Genomic DNA, 23,322 nt, shown 5'->3' with positions numbered 1-23,322 from the left:
AGATTTGAAATTCTCACACATACTTCTCGACATTTCACTCGTTCGCTTTTCAAATTCACTTTCAGCATGATCGAACATGTTTTTACTATTCTACGATCATATTATTTCAAAGGAAAATTTGAAGTTTTTGAAATGTTTGCAAAATCTGTACTTCATCGTTAATCAGGCGTCGATGATTCTTCTAATCAAGTTCTAACTTTTTTCCTCTGATTGCAAATTGATTCCAACTCTTTTTTTATCAGATAGAGGCATCTGATTGCGCACCAAAGATTTATGGGTCTTTCAGAAAAATTTTGGAGATCTTTCCCTGAAAGAAGTAATTGTACAAGGGGAAATGCAATTTCTAGATAACCCAGAAAGTGCATCGATTCCATTCGTTCTCATTTCCATACATTTTAATCTTCTAAACAAGCAAAGACTTAAACGGTCCCTGATAAATCACTTCGTCCACTGTGAAATTCGATTGAATTTATTTAAAAATTCAAGCGTCACCCACATATGGACGGCAGTCAACGGGTTAAAAAGCACGAGAAAAACTTCTATATTATAGGAGAAATTTAAATTTCCGATAAATGTCTTTTTCATCCGAGCGAAATCTCGCGATAAATTGACGATTATTAGATCCTTTGCAGGATCTGTAATAACCATGAGTAAAAAAGAAAATCATTAGAAAAGCGATTACATCAGGAAATACTGTGATTGATCGACTCTTTAATCTCGCGAGATTAAAAATCAACGGAAAATCTCCCTGTCGATTCCCATTTCGAGAAAGTATTCTGTCAGCTTAAATAAACAAGAAGCATTAGGGTAGTTGAAATTAAGAAAACTTTCTCTACGAAAGATTTAACAAAGCGAACAGATTATTATTCGGTGATATAGACTTCGAAAAACATTGCAGCTGTGTTGCTCAGGCGAGGGATAAAAATTAAGATCAAAGGATAAAAGGATTTTTGTCAGGAAATTGGATATTTCGTGTAATCCCTTTCGGCTCGATTCAAACACATGATAGAAATGGAAGAAGAGGATCCTCGATGTCCGTGGATCGTTATAAGGGCGAGGGTTCAACGTGTGATTTCTTCGGCTTCCGGAAACGATATTATCGTGTATTCGCATAACGCAACCGGTCGTACAATGAACGCGTGGGCACCCCTGTCAGAAAACAGGATACGCTTCTGTAGCGATTTCAAACAATGAGATTTCCTCTCTGCTTACGAAAGCTACTTGTTCATTGTGCACTCTGGATTAAATTAGATTAAAACCGTCGTCAAATCTCACGTTTCCTGCACAATTTTATTTTTTTATTGTACAAGAAAAAAGATGCTTAATCTTCCTTTGTTTTTCACGAGGTTAATTCCCTTTGTTCCACGATTTTTCTTTTTCTACGCGTACTATAATTAACATCTTGAGCTTTCAAAGTCTGTTATTATTACTTTGCAAACGCAATTTGTATAATTGAGTCGTAATACCATGGAACTTTACTAATACGTTGCTATACGCTTCGCTTTTATTCAAAGAAAATTTCTAGTATTTAGCCTTGCTTTTGATACATTCGAGATTAAAGGGATTGCATTCTCCTCACGATTTATGCCGGTAAAGCCGAAAGGATTCGAAGGGTAGGGCTAATGCGAAGTGATGAGAATATAACCGGATAATCGAGTTCAAGAACGAGACTTCTTTTTCCACGGCTCCGAAGGAATCTTACTTAATAAAGTTTACTTTTTGTCACAAGAAAAACTGAAATTGCACCATTACCTTCGGGAGATTTATTTTTCATCGCGTAATACCAGAGATATTGCGATATTTCATTACGGCAATGCCATAATCTGAAATATTATGAAACGATAATACTTTTATACGAAATGTTATAATACAACAATACGATAATACGTGAAATGTCCGAGTCAAATAAATCGTTAGAGTAATTGGAGTGTAATATCATTTCTGTTTGCGGTATCGTGATCTTTCAAATAACATGAATCTCCCGTTATTGCAAGCGCATGAACAAAGTCGCGCGGTCGGATTAATTGAATTAATTCATTATCCCGTATTATTTCACTGGCAAACATTCCTGAGCTTTTCGCTGAAACGTTTAGACGAATAAATTGGCCGAATGCCAGATTACTTGCAGCGAAATGCGAGAAAAAAATCAGTGGTATGAGACGTTTTTAACCGGACCGTTTCGTTGCAACGAGCGAACAACTATGAAGGAATATTTCATCGATGTAACTGCTCGAATTTCGTTCATCTCCCTCGTCTGGTACATGTTACGCAACTTGGATTTAACTTTTGGAATGTTATTTAATAAATCAGTTAACGCGTCGACTGTCACGACGAATATGACCATGTACGGCAGGACAGGTTATAATAAAATATTATGAACACGTTGATTGCCACAGTGAAAGTGGATAATTTAAGCTTTTAATTTCGCACCATTCAGTACGGCTATTTAAAATTCCTTTTCTCCCCCTTTTGGATTTTTTAATTAATAAATTCCATTAAATTCGCGGTGACATGTTTAAATTTAATTTCCCGTTTAAGCTTTCAATTTCATACTTTCCACTGCTACTGACGCACGAATACACGGAATATCCAAACTCGGAGCCTAAATAAATAACCCATCGAGTAGCATTTCTCTCTGTTTACCGAAACGCGTTCACAGTTAAATGAAAACCATCCTCTTTCTGTATGCCGTTTCTCCAGTCCCGTTACCTGCAACTTTTTCGCGAGCAATCGCGCCAGAAGGTACTCTCGACTGAATACGTTGCCGTACAAAGCTTCCTGTGTACAGGAAGTGCAAGTTCCTCGACGATCCATCGATCTGTGAAACTCGGAGGAGACCACCCGCGTTCGAGGGCCCTCGAGAAATCTTCAGGAACACCGTCTCTTTACGGATACTCCATTACGTCATTCCTTCCTCTCTGTACCGTTTCCTACCCGGACGCTTCAAGCCGGAAATCTTTGGCAACTTAATTGTTTCAGTGCCCGACGAGACTCCTACGACCAGCTTCAACGGCAATTACGGGAATTAAAAGCAAAACATTTCTTTCTCCCTCCGTTTCATTTACGCAACGATACTGTACGCCTTGTTCAATTATTCATCAGGGTTACCGAGCGATGGTCGCTCGACCATTCGTCAGCCACGCTACGCAATTACGTAATTACGGGGACAATCAATCAACCTGTTTATCATGAATTAATATGAAAACTCTAAGCGCCGTTGTTGGAAAGTATTAATTAATAAACGTCGTTGAGAAGAGGAATTTCAAAGAGTTCGAAGAAGCCTCAGTTGCGATTTTGTTATCTAAATATAAAATGAGATAAAGAGAATGAATGAAAAAGATACTGAATAATTATACCATTCTTAAGAGCAATGTAACGATACTATACCAAAGATGATATAATATATACTACATAAAAGCAAAGTGTCACTGTTTCAATGAATAATCCTCGTCACGTAGCGAACTTTCAAAAAACTTTCGTCGAACGATTCAACGAAGTTTCATTTTCGATTTTGTTATTTAAACGCGCCGAGGGAAGGTGACGTTCTCCATACGAACGAAGCGTATTTCGAGGGAAGCAAAAGCTTGTCAGAGGGTACACTCTTATCGTGTCAAAAGGGAGAATGATGTTAACGTTGCGCAAACCAGCGAGACTTGACATTGTTGGGCGCGCATGCGAACCAGCTGGGAAAAAAAATATTCTTTCTACGTATGTAAGAAGAGAAAAAGGGTGCATAATAGCCGTGCAGCGAAGAGGAGACAAAATTATTACCGTGTCCTAGCTGACAAAGAATCCTCACCTCGGCCTTCGTGTTCGCAGACGTGGTCGAGGCGAACTGGGTCAAATATGTACATGTGTGCCTGTGTCACTTGCGCGAGCACCAACACGCGAATTCAAGACCGTTGTATTGTCAGCAGGAAAGGTATATCCCGGGATGAGGTATCGTTTTCCAGCAACTTGGAAAGCCATCGTAAAAATTGGCGGAATTAATTGCATCCTGTATGTTCTTTCAAAGCGAGCCTTCAACGTGGTCACAATCGCCACTGTTTCATACGAGAGCAACCGAATGGAAATAAATTCATTTCTTTTTGTAGCATTTCAATTTATCATTGTCCCTTTGCGATCCAAAGAAATCATTGTACTCCGGCATATAAATCCAGAAGATTATTATTGTATCAATTTGCATAGATATTTGATAAATACCTTGTCATATTTTTTATACAAATAAATATTTCATCTACAAGAAATTGAAAACTACATTTTCTTTTCTCGTCGGAGCGATGATCAATATTTAAATTGCATTCTCAATTCTTTTTCCTTTTAGAAGGAAGCCTGCTGATGTCGAGTCCAATTTCGTTTATTTTTTCGCTTCGTTGTTCCCGTGAGAAAGTTTCGTTCAACCGGAAGCGAAATCCACCGTCATAAGCTGTTTTATCTCCAAATTCGACCGACTGTCGCGCGAATTTCGCGGCGATGGTCTAGCAAGGATTTACAAAGGATTTTTCCCAGTTACGAGCCAACTCGGGCAAGGACAACGACTGACGTTCAAAAGCCAGGCTTGAATGCAGCGCGATGCATTTTGCAAAAAGTGCATAGAGAAAACAATTTCTAAGTTCCAGGCTCTTAAGATTGGATGCAGAAAGAAGTAAGATTATTTCGAAAAAATTAAAAAAAGTAATCTCCAATCGACTCTAATTTATCTTATGTTTTTACGATAGTATATGAACGCGGGATTCATGTTATTGCCATAATTGCAAAACTTTTTAACTTTCATACCATTAATAAAACTTTCCATTGAACGGAAAAGTAATTTCGGTAGTTAATCTTCTAGTGGTTCTGTACCACGTATTTTCCACGTTCGTCGATAGTTAAGAAACTTTGTTACCGAGCATCTTATTCAGGAACGAGTGGCAGTAACAAAAAATGTGACCGCTCAGGAAATTTAATCAGAAACATCATTACCATTTATATTACGATAAATTTAAAATTGAAAGCAGTTCTTGGAGAACGGATCCCACGCAACGGAAGCTACTGATGTAATACTTCTTTACGAAAACCATCGCAGACGGATAAAATCTTCTCATTATTGAATGATAGAAACATTCAATGTTTCGAAAAATAATTATTTTATAAATTTTCTTTTCGATGATATTTCTCATAAAATTTTCAATGTTCAGACGAAATAATAGAGGGTGAAAATTTCACGTCTGAACGTGGATGTTTATATCGTTGCTGGAAAGATGCGTCGCGTACATAGGTAGAAAGACCCCTTGAACAAGGCAGGTTCTTCCAAGACCAGTTTTTCTTTAATGCCGCACGTTGGTCGGCTCTTCATGAAGCAGTTTCTGTTGAACCAGACAATGGACGATGTGGACGAGGCTGCCTCGAGGGGCTCGTATTTCATTGATATTGCATCGTGAATTCCCGACCTAAATCACATTCTGATAGCCAACCAACCCTCTGCACCTCCCTTCTCTTCTCTACTTTTCCTATCAACCCTTCTCTCTTACTTCCCTTCCTCATCTCTCTTCTTCGTATCGCGAAATTATTCACAAGTACAGCCTCCAGGAAACTCGGAGAACTTGAACCGCTTTCTGCCGAAGGCTTTCATTGCAGATCTTTCAGGTTGCATCTGTTTGCAGCCGTTTCACGTGATCGCCTGCTCGAATATTCCATTAGCATCTTCTCGCTGCTTCATTACACGCTGATTACGTACCACGCTTTTTCATTCATTTCTCCCTTGCATCGGGTCTAACAAAGGTCTTTCGTGTTTCGGTAGTCAAAGCACTCGACAGACTGAGTGAAACATACTTGTTACGTGACTAAAGTGAATTTCATTTCACCGCAAAATAATAAGTCGAGCGTATTTTGCATGCGATCAGATATGAGAATAGATGTCACGTAAAGTCACGAATGAAAAAAATTTCATTTAGGAAATATCAGAAAATAAATAGTAGACAACTACTTCCTATAAATTCCTGTTTCAATAAACGAGTAAAATGTTCCTGTTTGTTTGAACAACCAATTGCCTATATACCAAGCAGTTTTCATTTCACCGTCACCTTCGCCTTTTTTCATTCTCTTTTGTCCCTCGTCGACACGAGGAATTATTCAATCAAAGAACCTCGAGAAAAGTGGATCGAGAATTCTTTTATCGTAGCATCTGTTTCGAGCCCTTTTTATGCTGAAGACTTTTATGGCTTTGAATAGTTTATTGATTGTAATAATGGAGCTGTTTCCTCGAGCTCCTCTAGCATGTTCGATGCTATTATTGAACGATTCTTTTCTTCAATGGTACCGTTTATTATAATACGTCATTTTCTTGGCATTATCGTTCTTACCTAATGCAAACCTACGATTTCATTTTTATAATGAACAAACTTATAATTCTTAAGATTTTCCAGATAACCTGATACATTCTCATCGTTTCAAGTGCTCGACGAAGAAACGATTCTGACTTCTTTCAATTTTTCCAAGATACTAATTCTGTTTAACATTGACGTAAAACGAAAATTTAAGAGAAAGTCAAGAGTTGTTCGTGGGACGACGTTATCGGTTCGTAGACGTTTAAAATTCATGGTGCTGACGTGTAAGAAGTTAATTAGTGTCGAGTCACCCCCTCAGTCCTCTTCGTTCAACGAGTGAAACTGTTTTCCGATATGAAAGATCGACGACCCAGCATTTTCACGAGATTATCGCACGGATATAACTTCGAAAGCGAGTTAAAAGGAAAATGAATAATTACGTTCGTCGATTTGTCAATAGATTTTTCCCGGAAATTTCGTCATAGCCGATACAAACTCTCCGTTCACTCGGATCGGTGTAAAATTCTATTTAGATTATATCTAATAGCCCGTGATGAGGGAAACCGCGTATAAACCGTTTCATCAGAGTTTACGGTCACGAGATTCAAATTTCGGCTTTCAAAGGTTACTAATAAAATTCGGGAAACAACGTAAATTTGCGGAATGAACGGCTTCGCAGGAATAACGTGATTCGAGTTAGCTAATCGTGTTCGAAACAACCCCTTTAATGACTCGAACGAAATTTTATAAGCTCCCTTTGGTGTGTGGGCGTTCACCAACCACGCGGTTTTGTACCCCACACACGATCCATGCATTACCAACTTTCCATCGACAATTATTAACACGAAATTTACTTAAAACACCGTAATACTGATGCCGTTAAACAATTAATTCCTCTAACGTTTTATTTCTGTTTTCCAATAGAAATCGGTCGTTTCGTTATTGACTGAAATTGCGTGTTTCAGGGACGAAATTGCGCCTTTGATAAATAACGTCGATCGTTGATACGGGGAAAGTTATATAATTAAGCCTTAATTAGGTCACGTTCGTGTTTTCAATCTCTACTTGCTACATTTTCGTGTTTTAACCTACTATCAAGTGTTTATCGATCCTGACGAAAATAATACCGGAGAATCGTGATAATAGAATCGTTCTCGGAACCTGTTCTTTTCCTTTTGACGAAACTATAACGCACACCCAGAGAGAACAGAGCCAGGTTGCGTGCCAGACAACAACGAAACAGCAGAATGTTTCGCGAAATTTATAATGTGAAAGGATCTTTGTGCAACGTGAAATATCACGTTACGATACGACAATGAATGTGGAATTTAATAATTCAAGTGCAAAGCACGAAATTTATACCCGACCATTTTTAATATATCGTTATAAGATTGATATTCGGTACGCGTTTTACCGCTTGTTTATGCGTTGTTTTGCATAAATAATGCGCTCGTCTGGTTAAACACGAAATTACATTTTATATATGCTTTTCCTCCCTTGAGAATGTCAGCTGCGAAATAACGGAGTACAATCGTAAATCGAGGTATTAATGTTAATTACAAAGTTGTAAATAATGTTTTCGCGTATTTTAACGATGCCTGATAGTTTCGAAGGACTTTGCAATCGACCGTAGAACAAATATAATAGAATACGATCTGAGGGTTAGGTAGCTCGTTCTATGAGTACCATACACCCTCGCCATATCTCTACACGGCACGTTAACCATAGAAATATGCATTCCTTGCTCGATAAGGAAGGAAAAAAAAAAAGGAAAGAAAAAGGCAGAAAAGGTTGTTCAACTCTTACTTGTTGGTCTTGGCTCGAGCCATGTTGTCCCAGCTACGTACAGGCGAGTTGAGCTTGCTAAAGGACAATTCCCTCGATAAATAGGCGGAGCAGTGCCAGCTGTGTCTCCAGAAGATACTTCCGCTCACCCTTTCTCGATTCTTCAGCGACGACACCACACCCTTTTCACTCATTTCACTCGACGATCGACGAAATAAATTTCTCTCGTCAAACACGATTCACAAGTTTACACTTCGGATCACGCATTATACTCGACCTCGCGAAAACAACAGTTCAATGAAATAAACTGGGACGAACACGTTTTTTTCCCCTTCGACGTTCAACCGCTACGACAGTTTACATTTTGACGTTCGTCGATACATCGAACGACGTTTCTTTACTTTCTTCACCGATGATTTTCGGACACGTTCATAGAATTCGGGTCTTTATCGCCGGCAAACGACTACCGATATCGTTAAACGTTATCAATCGAGAGGAAGCTAGCGTCACGGGTCTACATTATTTTTATCGCGCTCTGCGAGAAAGTAGCGCAGGTGTACGATTCTTTATTTTATCGTAAATTTCAGCAGAAGTCGAGAAGCTTTCACGTTCGTCCCGTAAATATTCTGATCTGTGGAGAAAAAAAAAGGAAAAACAAGACTGACAAAACGCTTGGAAAACGGAAGTTGGCATAGATTCGTGTGATCGGATCGAACGTCGACGTTTCTTCAAAAAGTTTTACCTGCTTCTTGGAATTCCTCTACGTGACCGGTTTCACGTACAATTTATATACGAGCTACTCTATCGAGCATCGTCGTTCGATGGAATTTTTTAAAACCGATGAGATTTATTATGGAAACTCCAATCTAAACCTTCGCGATGAAGAAATAATTGTAACATTATCTTGTTACAATTAGAATTCTTTGATCATACCTCACCGATTAATCAGACTTGACAAACGACTTTATCAAACTGGATCGAACAATTTCTGCGTCACGAGAGACCGTATTTTCAACGATTTATTCGAGCAGCTCGTCAGAGCTCGCTTCACCGACATTTTAATACACGCGAAAGGGTACAATGTTTTTCCCCGATTACTTTGACCGTTTCCCGGATATTCTGTATAGAACTAATGGAATTGCTGGAAGCAAAGGGATTCCTGGTGTTTACGGTTCGATGGAACAACCGGCGTGGAAAACCGAGGTCGACGTTAACCAGGGAAAGCCGGATCGATCGATCACGGATTAGAAGGTCTCCGGTGCTGATCGAAAATTGTTAAGCTTCCGGTTAATACGATGGAACTCTGATAGTTCCGGACGACAATCCGTAGACGATCAACATCTCTGTCACCGTTCGCGAATATTGCAGCATCTTCAAGGAATCTTCGGTTAATGAGCTCGCTCTTAATTGATAGAGAGGTAACGATTGGAAATCTCGTCGATGGAAAACTATTCTAGAACTTGAGATTCTCGTATAATCCAATTGTTCGAAAGGTAACGATGTAATCGTTCGTCCGTGTAAAATCGTAGAGAATGTTTCGTAGACTTCCTGACGGTTTATCATCCGCCAACAACGATCGGAAGTGTCGTAGTTCTGTTAAACAGTGATTCACTCAACAATTTCGAAAGAGGAGTCGTACGCGAAGGCCATTCATCGACAACTTCCTTCGCCGATTCCATATATTTCCTCTCGTAAGAGCTCTGAATCACGTTTAGCGAATGGATCGAGCTTCTTCTAAGCGGAAGAAACGAAAGACGAGCCAGGGATAGTTTCGATTCGAGGCAGGGATGAAGGTGAACGGGTTCGCTGGAAGAATCTCTGTGCAGGTCCACAGAAGACGAGCCGAGTCGACCTACTCCAAACTCGATGGACCTGCAGACATATTTTCAACTGTTCAAGGACGCTCGATCCTGCGCGAGTTCCAAAGGTGGAACCAAATCCTTTCATTTTTTTTTTTTTTTCGCCAACCAACGAATCAGTGTTGACCGAAGAACAGTGTTTGCTTTCCGTCTGAATTTCCTTCGTTAACCGAGATCCGTCCGGTTGACGAAGCAAACGAACCGGTGAAACAAGAGGTGTCTCCACGGTCGGATGAAAAATAAAATTACCGATGACGGAAACGAGCCGACGCGATCGTATCGGAGAGCACACCTAACACAGTGTATACACGAGTTTATTTGCAAGGACCTCCTACTAAATATTGATTACTTCATTAATTACGTAACACCCTACGAAGCAATGTCAGATAACGATAACGAGCAAACGATACAATTTTCCTAAGAAAAAAGAGAGAAAGAAGTACCACAAGCGAGGCAATTATAAATAATTCTAACAAAACTCGTGCAGCCGAGTCCAATAATAAAATCGATACTGGACGCATAGCAACAGCTACAAAAACTGTTCCAAATTGCATATCCATTCAAATGATTAAAAAAGAATATTATAAAACCACTGTGAAATAATCGATAAGGAAAAAGAAATAGAATTTTATTTAAAAAAAAGAGGACGTCGTCGATTAGATCCGATCACCAATCGTATACAGTTTCGATAGCGCACATATATTACAAGCGTAATATCGCACATGTTTTATATTTAAAAATGAATGAAAAATGAATAAATTGAATAGATACAATGACGTACCGTATCGAGGATTTCTAGGCAGGCCGGTAAACAAAATGCGCGTGGAGATGTGCGCATAGAGGAACACGTTGATCCGAGATACAAGGAGCGAACGTAACACGAGAAAAGCCGTGCGATCAGGTCGACGGCGCGCGGTGCACTGGAGTCACGATTGCAGCGCCGCGCCAATACACCGGCGCGTTAGGATGCGCCGTAGTATCGGCAAGCCGGTTCGCTAACCGCTGCACTCGCGGCCACTTGTTCCCTGTTGCAAGAACTCGCTGCACTCAAACCGGTGCGCGCGAACCCGCTTCTTATTAAAATGCATAAAATGCATCTCGACACCGACCGCTTCGACAACAAGGTCTTCAAACCGCGACTTTCTTTCTCGAGGAATTTAATAACGTTTTGTGTTAGATTTTTTCAAGGTAATTACGGAGAACGGGGTACCATTTCATTGATTCCAATTATCTCGTCTTGAGTGACTTTATGTTCGAGAGACAAACGCGCTTTAAATTTAAATAATTATGATTATCGAGACATTAAAAAAAAAAAAAAATTGACCCATGGTACGTTTTTAAATAATTGAAAGATGGTATATCGAGGTTCGAAAATGTTCAACCCGGTATCGTCTGACACGACACTAACGATCCCACACTTGTCACACACAAAATCGATGTCCCTCCACTCGTAGAACTTGATACAGCCAACGCGAGGATCGTGAGATTCGATACCGACAAGCCAGGGAACTAGAGATCTAATACTGACGATATTAGAATCATGAAAATCAATACAAACGGTTCCGGACACGTGGATTCGATATAATGTCATATTTCTCTGACACAATACATGTACTTTTGATTTTTAATGGCGAAATTGCGGGCTTTGAACTCTGTTCGAGTTCATCGAACTCGAACGCTTATTTCAACTAACTGTCAAAGCACCAAGGCATCATTAAAAATAAACTGCAATAAATTATTGTATAATTTTGAAAAGATTGCAATTACCATCTAACTGGAGAGATCGTTTAATCAACTTTTGTAAATTACATCTTGCGGTTCGTGAGAGTACTCGAAGTTCCAGGTTATTAAAGTCGAAACTGCAAAAACGCGAAGAAATACTGTCATTTTCGTAGCAGCCCTTTCACCCCATCTTTTTATACCGGTAAAGAAAAAAAAAAAAAGGAAACCTGGAACACGCGATGCCGGTTTTATCTGGTTTCCTGGCGACCTCATTTTATCTTCCTAGTTTTTACGAGACCCACTATCCGCGGACGATTTTTTCATCATTTCCCTTCTTTTTTTTTTTCGATCCACCTCCTCGTTGACTCTATCTTCCTTTATCGTAGCCAGGCATTTGGGCTAGGTTCGGCCTAGGTCATCGTCACGTCATTAATTCCTCTGGCAGGATACCGTCTGACGAAGAAGCTTCAAGTTTGAAGGAACTCGGAGGATATCGGTGATAAAGGACGATCAAGTTGACTGACGTGATATAAAATCAATATTATCTGGAAATAAGTTTGTGAAACTCGAAGTATCTCAGACTTGTTACTCGATAAATTTCAAACTTCTTCGAATCGGATTAGTCGATAAACGGATGCAGCTAGTTAAACTCGGCAACATAGTGCAAGAAATTGAAACGATAACTTTCCTTCTCGTGTAATGCTTCGTTTCCTGTTCTTCAACTGGATCATAGTGATTAAGTCACGAACGAAAAGTAGTTACACGACGATTGTCAAATGGCAATCAATCATTCAGTCTCAGATGGAAGAAAAGAGTTACACGGCACCGTGTGTCGATAACAATTGCGTGCGTGCATACGATTGGCAACAATTGCAGCCAATTTTTATCGCGACTCCGGCCGATTAATCACGTTCGTGTTCGATAGAATCCGACAGATTTATGAATCACGACTACGCTACTATTGCACAGACGTTCCTTATCGCGTACTATGCTCGAATTGTTCAAACAATCCCGTAGTTTAAGTCGCTGCTAACACGGCAATCTTGTTTTACACCTTTAACCCTTCTAGATCAACTGATCGCAATCTTCGCTATTTTAATCAACTTACAAATTACACATTTTTGCTGATATAAGAAAACATACGATTTTACATGAAAATCTTAGAACAATCCAATGAACGCAAACCGGAAAGATTAAAACGCGATAAAATATAACCGTTCGGATCGAGGGATTTCGTTTTGCAATATATCTTACAATGCATACGATTGGAATGCATCAAATATTGTGACACGGGCAGAGAAATGGAATGAAATAAATCATAGGGAACTTGTTACGGATTCGATGCAATTTTCTCCGCTCGACGATCGTCGGATCGTTGATCAATGATTAATCCGGCGAGGTTTCGATCAAAACCGAGTTTAAACGCGGGAACTTGTTGAACGCGAGATTAGATCAGCGAATAGTTTCTGCGTACCGTAACGCGACCACGGTTAAACCCTCAACTTTCGAGTCAGTAGAACAAAGGCGCGTAATGATCATTATATTCGGTCGTTAATATCAGATGTCTGTGGCAGGTATGCGCGTGTAGGCGCTACCGAATGTGTCACGACTCGCGATTTGCATTCAAGACCGTTTCAAGCTGATCGTTGTTTAGATCTGCACACAGGGGTGTCTCTAAACAAGCTGAAATTTATACAGAGAAAAATATTCAGTCGGGATTTTAAGCATTCTAAGATTTGCAAATGAAATACTAAATTGCTAATAATAAAATTAATACATCGATGATGTCATTAATGATCGATACTACAAATTTAATATAATCAAATAATTAAAAGGAAAAAGAATTTTAAAAAAAATTCTAAGTAACATCAATATTACATTAATTCTAAAAGGTCGCAAGCATAAAGTTTAAAATATTTTTCTAAAGACACCCTGTATATCATGCTAATGACATTTATGCAGACTTTCGAGCAATGTATTTAGCTACGCTTCAATCAATTACGTGGTTAATTTTTCTTCGATCCAGTCGTACGCGTTTCATGTTCCTTCAGCTATGAATCACGTTAACTACCAAAAAATGAAGTGATTTATACGTCGGAGAGTAATTAGCTTTCATAGTGATACCGCGTCTTTGTTTTCGTTGGTTGGGTCAGCGTTTGCCGTTCAACAGATGAAGTCGATGAGGTATCAACCTTCTCAAGATTTTTCTATCCCAACCGATAGATATTTCCTTGCGATTTACTCCCAAAGAGATCACCCTTAAACTTTCCTGGATACGGAGGCGTTCGAGTGAATCGGTAAATTTCCCAAACCGTATCTTCCTAGTTCTTTAGTGCTCGACTCCGCTTCGCTTGATCCGCAAAACGTTTCGCTTCCATATATTTTGTCAGAGTTCATTGATTTACGAAGCACCGTTGAAGAACTGTCTACAGGATGCGTAGGTAGTTTGGATCACAGGTGACCCGACTCTACTGTTCGAGGGTTAAATAGATAAATTCCAAATAAATCCGTCGTTGAAGCTCGATGAATTTTAATTACTCGAGATCGTTCGTCGTTGAAGAATTCAATTTCGTTTCGATGGGATTTTAATTATCCTGCGTGTAATTTATTTTCCCAAAGGGTTGCATAAATTTTACGCCCACCAGTTCGAAGCTTGTCAAACGTGACGGGGCGTCGTTATTCAGAAACTCCGTGAAATTTCTGAGAAGAAACGAGCCAGAGAGAAGTCGAATCTTTCTCAGTTTTCACGGAATGGTTCACGCGACCGATTCGAATATCACGGTGTTCCGTTCCTCTAGTATCCCCGTAATTTATGCTCCTAGTCAGACCACCACCCATCGCGAACTATGTACACCCAGTACAAATAGATGAGCTACGAAATAACAGGGCCACACCTTTTCACCAGTCTGTGTATACACAGATGATACGCGGGACAAACATTATACGACGGCACTTTGACTTTGATATTGATTGAGGCACACATCCGAGTACCATCGCCATAAGCAATTAATTTTTCATCCACGAAAACGACGAACCTTTGGAACGATTCCTGTGACGTTTGGAAGAAACTGTTGCTGTGTTACAGTTTACCGTGACAGCGAACACGTAGCAAAGCAAAAATGACAGTTTTTCCAATTTTGCGTGAATTTTTTATATCACCTGACCTCGTTTATTTCAGATACTTGGAACCAGGACTGATATCTCAGGTACCAGATTAGACTGAAAACTTTTCTTTAACGTTGACATTAATGTCGTGGTAGAGAAAATTATAATTAACATGTAAAAGAAGTCTATTAACGACAGGATTACCTTAATATTACCAATTTCGAAATTATAATTAACACGTAATACGGTGTATACCTGTAGATAGAAATATTATGAAATAATCATTAAACGATTTCAAAGGACTTAAATTTAAATTATTTCCCAGCCGTAATTTATTCAACGAGATACGTAATTGCAGCCAGAGCATATTTTACGAGTTCGTAGCAATGTCCCCAGGAATTCTCGGTATTAATCCAGCTCATTACACCATATACTAACGTAGGAGTGCCATGGGATGTGTTTATGGGACCTGTAGACGACAATGTCCGGATTGTTGAAACTACAAAAAATATCTCGACATTTAAAAATTTAATCTCCAGTGTACGGCTATTAAACGCACGTTTAATATGGAGAACATTATGGAGAACGTTTCCTTAATGTCAGTTGCTTGTTACGAGATATGAAAATCTACATATCTCGCTTACGAACCTTGAAAACGTAATCGTTAAAGTAATACGTATTTCTACCATTTTATCGACAGAACCTTGAAACATTAAAGCTTCACAATACCGTTGAAAAATAACTTTAACCGACCCAGAGTAAAAACTACGCAAAGATTCATGTCGCTCTGATTTTCCGCGCGGTTTTATAGGCGTTCTTATCGCGTTGCATTTGCAAGCAACAACGGATTTTCGCGTAAATTTCATTCCGCTGAACTTATTCATAAAAGAAAATTACTGACGCTTTTGCAACAATTGCCGCGGGCCCTGCAAGTTTCAATGAAAATAAATTTCTTTTTAAAGCCAGTTGATTTGATTTTATGCAATCATCGCGAATATTTTGTCTTAGAGTTCAAAGTATAAATAACGCGACAGAATTCTACGCAATTGTTGCATAAAAGGGTATAATTTAGTAGATATATATCTTTACTTGTCAACTCACGCTGTTTACGTAAGACTTCAGCAAAATTATCAAGTATTATAAATATGTAAATGTAACTATTTACTAAAATGTATGCTTCTACTACTGAAAGTTAAAGCGTCAGTGCTTATCAAATTAATATTGAACGAATTGAAGTTATTTTTCTTGAAGCAAAGTTTCTTATTGATGACCGGAAATTTATGAAACAACAGCTTGGCTTCAGTCTCCAAAGTTCAGATATGTTTTAGTATATTTTTTTTCTGAATATCCGGTGATGGATAGGTCGAAATTTTTCGTCGAGCTGAAACAAAAGTTTCCGGCTGCAACACGTAGAACAGTTAATTCCCTGGAAGTAGCGGAGGTCGTGAAAAGTTTCGCGAAGACAACGCCCTTGCAGAAATGAATAATTAACAAGACAGAACAGAGCAACGAGTTGAAAGTTAGTCAGTCGAGGTCTGTCGTTTCTGAGGTGAAGATCTCTCGTGGGAGGGAAGAGGGACTAATTACATCCAATTGTAGCACGGTTCCGTTTAACTTTTTTCGACGGTATTGTGGACAATTTGATAAGAAACGTGAAGCATTAAACACAGATACCATAATGAATATTTTGCTATCCGATAATAAAATATTTGTTCTTTGATGTCGACGTTTAACAAAACATTGGCACTGTAATTCGTTGTTAATTTACAGTTAATTACAACGAAAATCATTAACGAGAAATTTTCACAGTAATTTATTTCGAGTTGTTTAAGCATTTCATGAACGCAGAACAAATAATCCTCTGAAATAAACATTTTAATAAAGAGCAAAGTAAAACACTGTATAATAAAACTTGAAAGTTAATTGCTCGAAAATGAAACTTACAAAAACCAGTTAATTAATGTCAAATTGCACAGTGAATTACTCAGAAGTTCTAGAAAAGTTTCGAAGTTATAACAAATGAAATATCATGTTTCATTGAAGCTGGAAAAATATCATTTTCCGTTGCTAAAATTTCACAGAGAGAATTGTTCTTTCGACGGGGAGAAGCTTCGTTTGAATAACTCCTCGTTTCTGACGTCAATAGAAATTTGAAATTTGCATACACGCAGTTCGGAAAAATCCCCGTGAAAAATTCACGGAGATGTAAAATATTCACCGTGGGTGAAAAGCTTCACGTTTTCCTTGTAAATTCGAATTGGATTTACTGTTTCTGAAAAAGAAGCTTCTCGCGCTTTTTATCTTTATCTTCAAACAGATTAACGTCCCGTAAATTATAATTTTTTATTTTCCAAGAGCAAATCTGTATACTTTATTCGAAGAGATCCAACGGTTTCTCCAATTTCGTCATACGAGTCGAATGACACAGAAATGCAAGGTAAAAATTTTCGTTGTAACTGTAATCTTGCCGTGTTCATCAATTTCGAAGGTGTTAATTGATCGCACCTCTTTATACGAGTATCGCAAACAAAGCGACTTCCGGCGTTCTGGAAACAGGATCGAAACGCGAATTCAGTCAACGAACGTCTCTCGCAACGTTAGTCGACCTTCTGCATTGTCGGCAGTGAAAGCATGTAATTTCATCGCCTCCTTCGTATCGTTCGACCTGAACGGGTGTAAGTTGCAGGTGCAATGCTCTTCGCCAAGATAAAATTCTCTTACGTGAGCAATTCTATCGAGCGAACCTAACACGTGGAATGCAAGTCAATTCCGTTGTCAACCGAACGATTCTTTCGAGCTTCGACAGAATCAGTTCCTCCGCACGTACCCGTTTCGCAAATCAAAATTTACCAACGGGCAATCCGGTATATTAACCCAGAAATAATGTCCACGTAGGAATATGTTTTCATCTCAGGATTAACCCCTTTTGTTGCTGTAATAATTGCAAGTCGACAGGTTAATCCCTAATGAGTTAATTCAAATGATTTTGTACTAATTAATTTTCAATCATTTGTTATTCGCGCGTTGCGCATTTAAATGAAATTATTATCGCTAATTAAAATCGTCATGAAAATGGGAAGGTGTCCGAGGTGTCGAAAGAACAACCGGTCAAACTTGATCAAATCCCCCATGAATGAAGGGTTGAAGAGTAATCGGGAGCAGCCAAACGTAAAACCTTTCATATCGATCGTACGCTACACGCTTTAATTACCATTTATCAGGGAAGTAACAAAGAAAATGACGACGACCACCGAGCGTCAATAATACGTTGGCGTTTTGTTTCTGTCTGAAAATTCGCAGGAAGGTAATCATTATCCAACGCGAACGTGGTAATTTGCCGCTTTAAACTTGTCCATTGAAGTATTTTCTCTCTCTCTCTCTCTCTCTTTTCAAGTTCGAGTAATTACTGAGTTTGTAATTAATGCACGCTATTACGATGCGATCGCACGGCTTCGTTCCACTGAATTTTGACTTCAAGAAGAAGCCAGCTAATCCTAATTGCTGGTCACGTTCGCGACACGATATTTAAACGAATTTCACACCTTTCACATTTTCTCGTTACCTTGTATTACAATTTTCACCTAGAAATGTTCTCTGTATTTCTCGAACAAGCTCATCCGATTCGAAACGGTTTTCGTTCGCTGTCAAACACAAGGATCGGAAATGAACAATTGAATCAAACGTAAGAAGCAAGCAGAAGCGGAACGAAATTATAAAGGAATTTATTATTCTGGCTGAGGCAGGCTTAAAATCGCTGAGAAAGGAGAAATTTAAATAATTTGAATAATTTATATGTCGTCCGTCTAAAATTTGCATGCAGGAGAAATCTATTTCCACTGACGCAGTAGAATCAGGCTTGCCTAGTCAGACACACGGTTGTATGGATTATCAAAATATATTCAGAATGCTAATATAATTTAATGCTATTCTTAACATTTTCACAACGATAATTATTTGTAACTTTTATAGATATCAATCAGAATATTATACAAGTTGAACAGATTGGATGCGGGAAAAATTCAATGAAATGCAACTGCAATTAATCGGTACTGTGTTTCCGATGTTTCTCAATGGGAATAGTTTCAGTTCGTTTCGTGTCGATTCAATCAATACGGCGAAGCTTTTCAATTGATTGAAAATCGTGCGCCGTGAAAAGTGGAACGGCAGTGGCGCGGTAAAGAAATACAGGTAGCAGTCAGGACAGGTGAGAAAGCGGGATGCGAGGCCATCTGTTAGTTTCAGAATAAAGTAGCCGGCACAGGTCGATCGTTATAGAACCTCTAGGTAGCGCTTACAGCAAAGAAATCAGCACCCAGAAGAAGGTGCAATCGATCCGTGCAATCGATGCGCAAGTTTAAACTTGGCGCTTGCAGTTGATTCGCGAGCGATACCGGTTCGCTTTTGTTCCCCACCCGATGGATTACACGATCATTAATTCGATCGATTTAAAAAAAAAATCGGAAGCGTTTTTTAAAATCATCCTTGTATCAAATTTGAATTTGAATTTTCAGTAAAACTTGATTCGCGTCGGATATTTTACTAGAAGTTTGTAAATTTGTTATTAATGCGAAGAGATTGTTGAGATGCAAATTGAATTGTGATGTAATTTGTAACTTTATAAAAAGATTAAAAGTGAAATTACAGAGATCACAGTTTGTTCTCATTATTCCTCTGAATTCCTCCTGAATCTTTGATTAGTTTGAGAATCACACGGTAACCCGGCCTGTAAATTCTGATTCTTTCGACGCTAACATCAGCTGCGCATACATCATTTGAATAAAGTCACGTATCAAATCGAAAGTCAAATTTTACAATATCAGTTTCTGTCAAATATTTTTCACTCCATGTACCGCGAACAGTAATGTGAAAGGTGAAGAGCGTTCATGTGTACAAACGCAAGGCAGCGGCGAAGTGTATATAAATTTATATGAATATAGATAATTTTCAGGAACATGAGGAAATTTAACATACAAAGAGAAAGATTTACGAAGAAAATTCTGCTTTTCCATCGGTAGTTATGTAACCTTTGCCAGGAAGAAATTCTAGGAATTATCCTTGTGTTTGCTTTAATAGTCTGCATTTCATTATTTCAGCTAGTATGCGAAACAGATTCTTTTTATGATTCTATAGAGGGAAAGAATGATATTCCCAACGAATAAAATCAACGTATTCTTTGCGTTATTTCAAACGTCAGTAATCACGTTTGTTTTATATAAAATTAGAAAATCTGAATGTTTAAATTCTACTTCTGCTGCATGTGAAGTGGAATTTCCAAAAATTAATGTCAGCCAGTCTCGTTGAAACCGTACTAGTACAGAATACCAAACGAAACATTATAAACTCGATTGACGTAAATTTTATCCTCGGATGTTAACGAAAATAATTTGAAAAATTTGTTACTGTACGTGTACATCTTTTGACAGACATAATTCCAGGAAAAGTAAACGAATTATTCATCAAGAAAAAATTAACACCCTATTCACAGAATAGTAGAGGAAAAAGATAAAAGAACAGCTAACAAAGCATTGTTATGTAAAGACATGAAAAAGGAAGAACACACAACTGTCAGAATTTCCTTCGAACTGCTTTCGAATTCAGGAAAACATCGATTAATCAAGATTGATAAATTTAAAAAATGGGTCAGTCCTAAATCGAATTCATACATCGAGGAATTATCATACCCTCGTAAAAAAATTTATCTACGAATAATTTCACGATATCACGGAACGACGTTTCGCGTGTTCGCGAAGGAATTTCATAGCAAGATATGCGAATATCCAAACAGCGGATAGGTTACTCCGGAAACTCGAGCGATTTGAAAGAATAAAGAATGAAAAGAACAACTCACAATGGAAGAGTTCGCGGAAGTTCCACTCACGGATAAACCATAGGGCAGAGGGTATAGGAAAACTTACCAAGTAGTATCCAATTTAAAGATCCAAAGACACGCGAGGAGCGTGTTCGAGGGGAAGGAAGAAAAATTTCCCCCCGACCGGACCAGCCGATTTCCATTTATTTCGAAACAGATAAAAGCCGAGTTATTTTTAACCAACTCGGTGCTAAATACTTTTGACAAATGGAACGTAACATTGTCAGCTTTCTGGTTGTACTCGGCACGAACTGGAATCACTATAATCGTCCTTTGTGAGTCGCAAATTTCGCGTGGGTTTACGCGTGGGCGATTTTACACGCGGACATAACCGGTTCGACGAACGCGCGATTACGTCGCATTACACTTTGCAAGCTCGTACGATCGTCGTTTCAATTTACCTGTCTTTTTCGGCAGAAAGCAAAGGGTCCTGAGGTTTGAAGATTAAAAACAGATTTGTGGAAGCGTCGAATGAGAAATTCAGAATCCGAAAGGTTAAAGGGACACGCGGATAGAACGATGTGTGCTACTTTTAATCGGGCTGAAAAGGGATTATGCATTCGTGAAGAAGAAACACGGTACGTAGGTAAATTGCGAATGTAATTACGGTGTACGAGTATGACCTGGATATCGATAAGTTATATCGGTGCACCGATGCTGTTAGATTATTATATCGTTCGGTGCATCGATATTCTGACATCATATCGGTATTTTTGTACATCGTTATACTATTCTTATAATCATCTACGAGCATCTGTTATGGAGAAATTATAAACACATCAGTTATCCCGTCAGTTTGGATAAGGATGGTAATTATTTTGACAGACGATGAAACATTTCAATATAAAACAATTCGATATTAATTAAATTTTCAATGACGTTCCCCAAAGGATTAACCGATACACCTGTGTTTACCGGGGAGGATCGGATGTCTATCCGGAGGGTTGAAACATTCACTGCACGTGACGCGTGTGCAATTACACCATTAGTGATTTTGGGTCACGATATTCAAGGAAACTCGTATAACTGAGAACGAAGTAATTGAACCTTTAAACAATTGAACATCGCGTGTACAAACATTGCACGAGTTGCGGAAAGCGTTTCGCGTGTACAGCGTTCGCATGATTTTTCAGAAAATATTATATCAAAATATTTGTTCGTTGTATAGATGGATTAGATGAAATTTCATGTTGACACGCGATCATGGTGCATACCCTATCGATCGAGTGGAAGAGTTCTAGATTTATGGGACAGTGAAATAGTCCCTGAAGATTCGAATGCGAAGCTAATTAAACTTAAAAATAATTGTTTCCCCGAATCATTTGCAAAGCAATCGTAAAATGAGTAAAAATATTCTGCTGGTACTTACCTGTCGGTGTTGTGGGTGAGAAAGGACTTGGGCAGAGAGAGCGATCGTTGATGAGGATCCAAAGACGCATCCGCGGACAGAGAATCCTCCCCTCTGGTTGGAGCACTTCCAGGCCTGGACAGCATTCCATCTTTCGGCGGTTCGATCAACGTCTTAAGGGAACCAATCACCGCATCTTCCATGGGGGTAGACGCACCCGAACTTTTCGCGTTTCTCGGACTTTTCGTGACCGTTCTGTCGGACGTGGTGACCCATATGTCGCTGCTGGAAGACGAGGAGGTCGACGAAGAGGTGACGTGACCGCTGGGTGATCTGTTAACGATATTCTTCCCCTGGACAGGTGATACTTTTCTATCTTTGTTCTCGCAAGCTTCGAAACTGCCAGCGTATTCCGGTTTCTGATAAAATCGATGGTGTTCCCTTTTCTCCACGTTCGAACCGTTCCCGTTCGATCCCTCGAGGGGTGACCAACGATTCGGTTGCTTCAACACGCTCTTCGGCTGTCTATCTTGATACTTGGACGTGCTGGGGTTGTTTTGCTCGCGATTAACACGATTTTTTCGAGAATTCTCGCGTTCCCGGAACTCTCGATCGTCCATTCGCTCTAACGATGCCGGTGATGAACTAGCGCTTCCTCGGTTCACGTGGCTGCTACCAGTGTCCGTAGGGAGCCTCTGATGAGCTGGATAGCTCTGGGACAGCTTCATGAATACCGGAGCTTGGCTCGGGGAGTAGAGAGTCTCTCTCTGCGAGCAGTGAGGCCAGAAATCGCAAGTGCTGCTGTTGCAACGTAATTTCGCTTCCGGACTGATGCAAAAGTCATGATTCGACGACGAAGGGTTCGCGTTCGGGGTCGTTGCTCCCCTTTGAAGGGTCTTTGGCCTTCTGGATTGCTGCTGCTGCTGTTGTTGTTGCTGTTGTTGAGCCTGTTGTTGCTGTTGCGATTGCTGCATCGACGAACCGGACGATTTAGAAGACTGCGGTTGTTGCTGCTTCGACGAGATAAAATAGACGTCATAAGTGGTGAGGTTGTTTCTTTGCCTTTGCTCTTGGCTATCCTCCCGACGCTCGAAACGGCTCGGCATAAGGTTTCTGGTTATTGCACGACTTCTTGTCCCGTAAAGGTACTCTGTCACTGCTTCCGTTTCGCGAAGAAGCTCCTCGTTTAACGCGTCCTCGGTTGACTGTGCTTTCCCTGGAAAACACACGAACGACATGTTTTGGCGAAAGAGGAATCAAGGAGGAATCGTGTAAACTAACCGTGGAAAAGGTAAGGAATTATGGAGGACCTAGTGTACTTTGCATTGT

General features: G+C 39.4%; 1 protein-coding gene across 5 annotated transcripts in view; it reads right to left on the bottom strand.

Moving 5' to 3' along the window:
* RhoGEF3 (Rho guanine nucleotide exchange factor 3) overlaps positions 1-23,322 on the bottom strand; it is a 109,872-nt gene that overhangs the window by 42,299 nt on the left and 44,251 nt on the right. For all 5 annotated transcript variants that reach the window (XM_076692116.1, XM_076692115.1, XM_076692118.1 and 2 more), the window contains one exon: positions 22,015-23,209. In XM_076692116.1, coding sequence (XP_076548231.1) covers positions 22,015-23,209 — 1,195 coding nt within the window. The remainder of the gene's footprint in view (positions 1-22,014; positions 23,210-23,322) is intronic.

Source organism: Osmia lignaria, chromosome 14, assembly GCF_051020975.1.
Source record: "Osmia lignaria lignaria isolate PbOS001 chromosome 14, iyOsmLign1, whole genome shotgun sequence".
Taxonomy (NCBI): Eukaryota; Metazoa; Arthropoda; class Insecta; order Hymenoptera; family Megachilidae; genus Osmia; species Osmia lignaria.
This window is presented reverse-complemented; position numbering and strand designations above follow the sequence as displayed.